Raw genomic sequence first — 8,964 nt, forward strand, 5'->3', positions numbered from 1 at the left:
AACCCTGGCCGCTGAATGTCAGCCCTCTGAAGGCAGCGGCTGTGTCTTGGTCTTTGTGACCTATTCAATAGCGGAGCAGGGATTTGTGTAAGGTCAGCACCTAGTAAACGTTTGCTGAGTTGAACTGTTAGGTGAAAGAACTGTTGTAGGACCACTAACTCAGCATCTTTAAAAAAGTTCTAGAACCCCCCAACCGGAGTCTCATTCTTTTTCCTGCGAAACACCCGATGCTGCCTGAGGCTTGGACCCACCCTGAGGGACCACATCTGAGAAAACCCTGCCTGTGTCTGCAGTATCCGCTTGAATTCCTCAGCTTGTTCAGGAATGGAGAATCTCCAGCAGTGTTAAATATATTACCATCAATTTAGGAGATGGCTGCTTTGCAAAGGAAGGGGCTTCAGGCAAGGATTCTCAGCTCTGAAGAAGAGGAGAAACTGACAAGAGACCAAGCTTTAGTGTCTGATTATAAACAGCAAAAACTGGAAAAAGAGGCTCAGAAGAACTGGGACCTTTTTTACAAAAGAAATAGCACTAATTTCTTCAAAGATAGACACTGGACCACCAGAGAGTTTGAGGAGCTCAGATCATGTAGAGAGGTAAACTAATATTACTCCTTATTTGAGCTGTTCTTCATTTAGAATGTGTAGAAGAGGGGGTGCTTTATTGCATTCCCAGGGGAGTGTGAGATAATTTATGAAACCTCTCAGAGGCTTCGTAAATTTTTGTACCTTAGATATACACTGTTTGTCTCAAGTAGTTTTAGCAGTTGCTGAGTTGTATAATACAGAGGAGAAAAGACGCTGTAACTGCATTCCTGTTGTCTAACAAAGGCCAGTCACAGAATTTTGAAATCAGTGACTGATATGTCACACCGACATATCAGGCCATCAGCATCGTGCTTCTGTATTATGGCAAGAGAAGGAAAAGTAGATAAATATATGCTTTTTTTGTAAGTTTTAAAAAAAAGGGGGCATTTTCTGTTTCTTTAAAGCTAATCTGAAAGTTGTAAATATTAAATTCATGATGAATGATTTCAATGACAGGTTCATAATAATAATAATGATGAACATTTTATCATGCCCGTTTTCTAGAACTTTACATGTGTTCTGTAACTTAAGCCTTATAATAACATGGCGAAGTTTGGCGTTAGTATTATCCCCACTTGCTGATGAAATTGAGGCACAAAGCTGTTTAAGTGATTTGTCCAGTGATAGAACCCGGGGCGAGGGGAGGAGTCCAGATTTGAGTGCACGCGGTTTAACCTCAGAGCCTATTCTGTTAACCATTATGCTGTGTTTTCTCCACACCAGACTGCCCAATGTTGGACGAGGTATCAGTGGCTTTGGGTTATCAGTTCACTTTATTGTCTACTCCATGGGGGCAGAGACCTTGTCTCGTGTTCTGGACCTTTTAGTTTTTTCTTCATTATGTAGATGTAGTGTACTGTAACTTTGGGTTCTCTTTCCTCAGTTTGAAGATCAAAAATTGACTATGCTTGAAGCTGGCTGTGGGGTTGGGAACTGTTTATTCCCGCTTTTAGAAGATCCGAATATCTTTGCCTATGCCTGTGATTTTTCTCCAAGAGCAGTTCAATATGTCAAGGTTGGTGCACCAGCTGTGTGTTTTATTTTCCTAGACTTGTTGGACCTGCCTTCTACACCCATTTGCCCAGTTTCAGTCCTCTCCCTGAAGCTAACCAGCTATGATCCCTGTGAACCTAGTTTTCCTGTTTACATGCATGTATAATACATACAGAAACATAGCAGTATTCAGAAAAGTAGAAAGAAACACCAAACAACATCCTTATCCTTGTATCCAGATTTAATGATTGCCAGCATTTTGCTATGTTTGCTTTATAGACTTGCTGAACTGTTTTAAAGTAAGTTACAAATGTTGACACGCTTCACTCCTAAATATGTATGCCTACATCTTCAAAAAAATGAGGACTTTTTCTACATGACTACAATATACTTATCATGTCTGACAAAAATAACTATAATTCCCTAATGTCATTAATACCCAGTCTGGATTCAGATTTCCCCCAGTAGTCCCAGGTGTCTTTAATAGCTATATTTAATTAAGGACTACATCTTACACTTTATTATGTACCTTAAATCTCCTTAGCCTAAAACATTCCTGCCCTTCTCCTTGACCTTTTCCCCACTGACATTGAATTTTCGGAGAGCAAGTCATTTTCTATAATGAGGTCCCACATGCCAAATTGGGTCTGATTGTTTCTTTTAATCATTGTTTAACTTGTTTCTGTATTTCCTGTAAACTAGAAGTTAGATTTAAATCAGGTAAAATACTTTGGGCAAAAATACTTTAATAGCTGATGTTGTTTCTTTCATTCTGCATCCTATCAGGAGGCAGTAGTGTAATCTCGCTGTAAGTGATGCTAGTTTTGATCGCTGGGTTAAGGTAGTAACTACCTAATTCCTTTGTTGCACAGGTATTTTCTTTTTGCCACTAACAGATATGTGGGGGATGCTTTGGCAACATGCAGATATGTAGTTTTCCATCAACCTTTCACAGTTTTAGCATCTATTAGACTTTTTAAATAGTGGCATCACATTGTACTATAACCTGCTTTCTTCGCTCTATGTTATATCTTGCCGACTTTTTCATCCTAGTACATGTAGGTCCACTGCATTTCATTTACCTGTTGTAGTATTCCATAGAACGGATATGCCATACTGTAACAATTGCCTTGTTGGTAATTGTTCGAATTGTTTCTAATTTTTTGCTCTTACAAGTAGGGTTAATGTCATCAAAATTGTACACTTGCCCCAAAATACATGTGTGCACTTATTTCTGTGGTGAATAATAGAATAGAATTCCTTGGAGAAAGGATACATGTTGAAATTTAAGTAGATAATGCCAGGCTTCCATCCAGAAAATTATACCAATTTATAATTTCACCAATAGAATAAAGATATTTTTTCCTCTATGCCCTTAACATTTGACATCAGTCTTCTTTATATCTTCCAATCTTATGGGCAAAAAGTACTGTCTCCAATTATTTATTTATTTATTTTTGGCTGTGTCACATCTTAGTTGTGGCATGCGGGCTCTTCATTGCAGCGAACGGGCTTCTCTGTAGTTGTGGTGCGCAGGCTACAGAGCACGCAGGCTCAGTAGTTGCGGTGTGCGAGCTCTCTAGTTGTGGTGCTTGGGCGCGGTAGTTGTGGTGTGTAGGCCTAGTTGCCCCACGGCGTGTGGGATCTTAGTTCCCTGACCAAGGATCCAACCCACATCCCCTGCTTGATCTGTGACCCAGGATGTGATCTATCCTGGAGAATGTTCCATGTGCACTTGAGAAGAAAGTGTAATCTGCTGTTTTTGGATGGAATGTCCTATAAATATCATTTAAATCTGTCTGGTCTGTTATGTCATTTAAAGCCTGTGTTTCCTTATTAGTTTTCTGTTTGGATGATCTGTCCATTGGTGTAAGTGAGGTGTTGAAGTCCCCCACTATTATTGTGTTACTGTCAATTTCCTCATTTATAGCTGTTAGCGGTTGCCCTATGTATTGAGGTGCTCCTATGTTGGGTGCATATATATTTATAATTGTTATATCTTCTTGGATTGATCCCTTCATCATTATGTAGTGTCCTTCCTTGTCTCTTGTAACATTCTTTATTTTAAAGTCTATTTTATCTGATATGAGTATTGCTACTCCAGCTTTCTTTTGATTTCCATTTGCATGGCATATCTTTTTCCATCCCCTCACTTTCAGTCTGTATGTGTCCCTAGGTCTCAAGTGGGTCTCTTGTAGATAGCGTATATATAGGTCTTGTTTTTGTATCCATTCAGCGAGCCTGTGTCTTTTGGTTGGAGCATTTAATCCATTCACGTTTAAGGTAATTATCGGTATATATGTTCCTATGACCATTTTCTTAATTGTTATTGGTTTGTTTTTGTAGGTCTTTTTCTTCTCTTGTGTTTCCCACTTAGAGAAGTTCCTTTAGCATTTGTTGTAGAGCTGGTTTGGTGGTGCTGAATTCTCTTAGCTTTTGCTTGTCTGTAAAGCTTTTGATTTCTCGGTCAAATCTGAATGAGATCCTTGTTGGGTAGAGTAATCTTGGTTATAGGTTCTTCCCTTTCATCACTTTAAATATATCATGCCACTCCCTTCTGGCTTGTAGAGTTACTGAGAAATCAGCTGTTAACCTCGTGGGAGTTCCCTTGTATGTTATTTGTCTTTTTTCCCTTGTTGCTTTCAATAATTTTTCTTTGTCTTTAATTTTTGTCAATTTGATTACTGTGTGTCTCGGTGTGTTTCTCCTTGGGTTTATCTTGCCTGGGACTCTCTGCCCTTCCTGGATTTGGGTGGCTGTTTCCTTTCTCATGTTAGGGAAGTTTTCGACTCTAATCTCTTCAAATATTTTCTGTTGATGATTGTTCAGCAGTTAGTTGTGATTCCAGTGCTCTTGCAAGAGGGAGCGAGTGCACGTCCTTCTACTCTGCCATCTTGAACCAATCTGATAATCTTTTCCTTTTAAGGTACAAAGGTTTTATGTCTTGTTTAGAAGTTCTGTAATCACATAGATATGCTTTTTTTAATTTTGGTTATGTTTTTTAATCAATCTGGAAAAAGTTTGGCCATTATATCTTCAAGTATTTCTTCAGCTCTGTTTCCTCTTCTCTTTCTAGGATTCCAATTCCCTGTATGTTATACCATTTGTATTGTATCACAGCTCTTGGATGCTGGTTTTTTGTTTGTTTTTAACTTTTTTTCCCTTTCTTCAGTTTGTGTAATTTATTGTCCTATCATCAAGTTCACTGGTTCCTCTTTAGGCAGTAGACATTCCTATTGATGAGTCTGTCAAAAGCATTCTTCATTTCTGTAACTAAGTTTTTGGTTTTTAGCATTTCCAGTTGATTTGTTTTGTAGTTTCTATCTCTCTGTGAAATTACCTATCTGATCTTGCATGTTGTCTACCCTTTCCTTTAGAGCCTTTAATATGTTAATCACAGTTATTTTAAATGTCCAAACCTGTAGTTCCAACGTCTGTGTCATATTTGAGTCTGGTTCTCATGATTGATTGTCTCTTCATACCATATTTTTTCTGGCCTTTTGGTACGCCTTGTTCTTTTTTGTTGAAAGCCGGGTATGTTATATAGGGCAGTGGATACTGAGGTAATAAGGGTTTGTAGTAATCTAGACAGGAGTTGGGCTCTATTTGAAGTCTCTTGTTGCTATAGTTACCTGTGAGGTTTGTTGTTGCTGTCAGCCTCAGAGACTTCAAACTCCTCTGGTGACTTTGTTTTTGTTGCTCCTCTTGGCTTTGGGTCTTCCCTTTGTGCTGTTCACCATGAAGAGTGTGTCTCTTGCAGCTTTCCCAGCAATCCACTGTTGTTATTACTGGAGATTTGTTGATAGTATGTGGGGAAAGAGACTATTCTCTAATTTTCTGATTCTCAGTTTTTGAACTGCATAATGGACCTGTGTCTTAGGGGTTTGGCCCTCACAAGTGTTTCTGCTTCTCCAGGAATAGAGCTTTTCTCTCCCATCGCTTCCCCACCTCTGTCATCCTCTGTGGTCTTGAGGCCATTCTCTCTGCAGATTAAGACTAGGTCTGGGAAGAGTAGGGCCCTCCCCCAGTGGTAGTGGTACTCCACCAGTGCCCTAAGGATACAGGCCTCAGATGACTTTTCCCCTTCAGGTTAAACCTTTCCTCCCTTAAAGGAGGTGAGAAAGTCCAGCACCAGAAAGAGCACCATTGTCTCTGTGAGAGCCTGGTGATGTCCTTGGTGGAAACACCTGCAAAGGGTGGGAACATCCCGATGGCTTTGGCTGTTTGTCACATTTCTAATTTCCTCTTTCCAGGCTGAAGGCTACTGCCTCAGGTAAGCAAACGCTTGGGTCCTGAATCTCCCTGAAGGCACCTGTCCCTCTCCAGATTTGGGGATGGCTGGTGGTTCTTTGACCTCTGTTCTTTCATGGGTTCTCATAAAGTTGCTGTTTGTCCAGCTTGTTTCCCATAAGGATGGGAGCTACATCTCTCCACCTCTATACATCTCTGCACTGGAGCTGCAAGTCTTTTATTACTCCAAGCGGTCGGCTGTCCTCTAACACAGGTGGATAGAGCTAGCTGTTCAAACAGTGAATTGAGTGAGAAATTTGTTTTCCATTCCTGATAATTGTCACCTGTATTATCTCCTTTTTTTTTTTTTTAATTTATTTTTGGCCACATTGGGTCTTTGTTGCTGTGCGCAGGCTTTCTCTAGTTGTGGAGAGAGGGGGCTACTCTTTGTTGCGGTGCACAGGCTTCTCATTGCAGTGGCTTCTCTTGTTGCGGAGTACGGGCTCTAGGCATGCGGGCTTCAGTAGTTGTGGCACGTGGGCTCAGTAGCTATGGCTTGTGGACTCTAGAGCACAGTCTCAGTAGTTTTGGTGCACGAGTTTAGTTGCTCCGCAGCTTGTGGGATCTTCCCGGACCAGGGCTCGAACCCATGTCCCCTGCATTGGCAGGTGGATTCTTAACCACTGCGCCACCAGGGAAGTCCCAATTATCTACCTTTTTTTAAATCTAATTGTCATTTTTGTCATCTCTCTTCTGTCATATACACTACTGATCCCTCTTTATACATGGGTCTGTTTGGGGACTCTGTTCTGTCTCAGTGATCTATTTGTCCCCATTCTCAAACCACACTGTTTTAGTACTTCATTTTGTAATGTGTTTTGATGTCCAGTAGTGTGCCTCCTCTTCCATTGTTCTTCATTTAAAAATCGTCTTGGCAGGCTTCCCTGTTGGCACAGTGGTTAAGAATCCACCTGCCAATGCAGGGGACACAGGTTCAAGCCCTGGTCTGGGAAGATCCCACATGCTGCAGAGCAGCTAAGCCCATGCGCCACAACTACTGAGCCTGTGCTCTAGAGCCCACGAGCCACAACTAGTGAGCCTGCATGCTGCAACTACTGAAGCCCACGTGCCTAGAGCCCTTACTCTGCAGCAAAAGGAGCCACCGCAATGAGACGCCCACACACCGCAACGAAGAGTAGCCCCCGCTCACTGCAACTAGAGAAAGCCTGCGCAACAACGAAGACCCAACACAGCCAAAAAAATAAATCAGTAAAATAAATAAATTAAAAACAAAGAAACAAAACCCCACAATGTGATATCACCTCACAGCCATTAGGATGGCCACTCTCAAAAAAAAAAAATCATCTTGGCTATTCCTCAAGATTTTCACTTCCAGATGAATAAAATTTACCTTGTCAAGTTTCTAGAAATCTGTGGAGATTCAGTTGAGATTGCATTGGATTTATAAGAGGAGTTATAGGTAGAACTGACATCTTTTCAACATTGAACCTTCCCATCCAATAACTTTGTATATCTCTCTATTTATTAAAGTCCTTATTTAAATTAAAGAAAAGTTTGATATTTTTTTCCATAATGCTCTTATACATGTGTTGAAACAAGGAACCAAAATGTACCAGGAACACGCTTGTAGTTAAAAAAATAAATAAATAAAAGTTAGGTTTTATTAGCTTGCTGCATCAAGGGAAAATATACCCAGAAGAACTGTGGGAGCATCTCCAAGGAAACTGGAAGGACTTCTCATAGGGTTAAGGGAGCAGAGGCTGGTTTTGGATTATCATCCCTCTGGAGTTACATGCTTCTAAAATGCTCAGTTTGGAATATGTGATAGACTGTGTACACAGTTAAAAATGATTGGTTAATATATTTAAAACAGGTAACCAACAAGGACCTGCTGTATAGCACAGTAAACTCTGCTCAATACTCTGTAATAACCTAAATGGGAAAAGAATTTGAGAAAGAACAGATACATGTATATGTATAACTGAATCACTCTGCTGTACACCTGAAACTAACAACATTGTTAATCAAATATACTCCAATATAAAATAAAAATTTTTTAAAAGGAAAAAAATGATTTGTTAAAATGAAATCTTGTCTGTTGTAGCAGTATTGAACATTACATGCTTTAATGTGCAAATGGTTCATTACTGTTTTATCCAGTTACAAAGTGATCATTGATTTCTGTGCAGCAGTGTACACGTAGAAATAGGATCTCCTTTTCATGCTGTGTTTTTCTCTATGTATCAACGTGGATGTGGTGTAAAAACTATTTTTTGTTTTTCTCCTCTCTAGCAAAATCCTTTATATGACACAGAAAGATGCAAGGTATTCCAGTGTGATCTGACTAAAGATGACCTTCTGGAACACGTGCCCCCGGAGTCTGTGGATGTTGTCATGTTGATATTTGTGCTCTCTGCAGTTCACCCTGATAAAATGCACCTTGTCTTACAAAACATTTACAAGGTTAGTAATTGGGAGCCTGTACTTGAGGGTTAGATGTCCTGATCTTTTCACTTAACCTTCCCTCTGAGGCTCACGTGCTGTCTCGATTGACAGAGTCTCCCCGTTCTCACGAGGTAGGCTGCGTAGTCAGTGTAGGGTTTTCACTTAACCTTCCCTCTGAGGCTCACGTGCTGTCTCGATTGACAGAGTCTCCCCGTTCTCACGAGGTAGGCTGCGTAGTCAGGGTAGGGAAGAAAGTTCTCCTGCATAAAACATCCACCCTAAATTCTCATTTGCCTGGTGGCCATCACTGCCCTTCAGAGCTTGGCCAGCCTTGGAGCAAGGATGATTTTGCAGCTGCCTAGGATCTGTGGAGTCTTGCTGTAAAGTGAGAGGAAGCATAGTTCAGTGCACAGGAGCACACAGTCTGAAGTCAGGGTGCCTAGAATCAAATCTGGCTCCCCTAATGTAGGCAACTTCCTTTACCTTTCTGAGCCTTCATTTCATTACCTGTGGAATGTTGAGATAATAGTTCCTAGATCTTAGGATTTGGGGGAGATTATATGAGATGTGTTTTAAGTGCTTAGTGCAGTGCCTAGAAATGGTGAGTGCTCTTTAAAAGTCAGCTGTGGGGGCTTCCCTGGTGGCGCAGTGGTTGAGAGTCCGCCTGCCGATGCAGGGGACGCGGGTT

The 8,964-nt window shown here is 40.8% G+C and overlaps 1 protein-coding gene across 2 annotated transcripts in view; it reads left to right on the plus strand.

Moving 5' to 3' along the window:
* Nucleotides 1-282: 282 nt before the first annotated feature.
* METTL6 (methyltransferase 6, tRNA N3-cytidine) overlaps nt 283-8,964 on the plus strand; it is a 17,000-nt gene continuing 8,318 nt past the window's right edge. Inside the window, exons 1-3 of one of the 2 annotated variants that reach the window (XM_007470638.1) lie at nt 283-596; nt 1,471-1,602; nt 8,124-8,294. In XM_007470638.1, coding sequence (XP_007470700.1) covers nt 372-596; nt 1,471-1,602; nt 8,124-8,294 — 528 coding nt within the window. In that variant the 5' untranslated portion in view covers nt 283-371. The remainder of the gene's footprint in view (nt 597-1,470; nt 1,603-8,123; nt 8,295-8,964) is intronic. The other variant, XM_007470639.1, reaches the window with a different exon arrangement.

The sequence above is a fragment of the Lipotes vexillifer genome, unplaced genomic scaffold, assembly GCF_000442215.2.
Source record: "Lipotes vexillifer unplaced genomic scaffold, Lipotes_vexillifer_v1.1 scaffold418, whole genome shotgun sequence".
Classification (NCBI taxonomy): domain Eukaryota; kingdom Metazoa; phylum Chordata; class Mammalia; order Artiodactyla; family Lipotidae; genus Lipotes; species Lipotes vexillifer.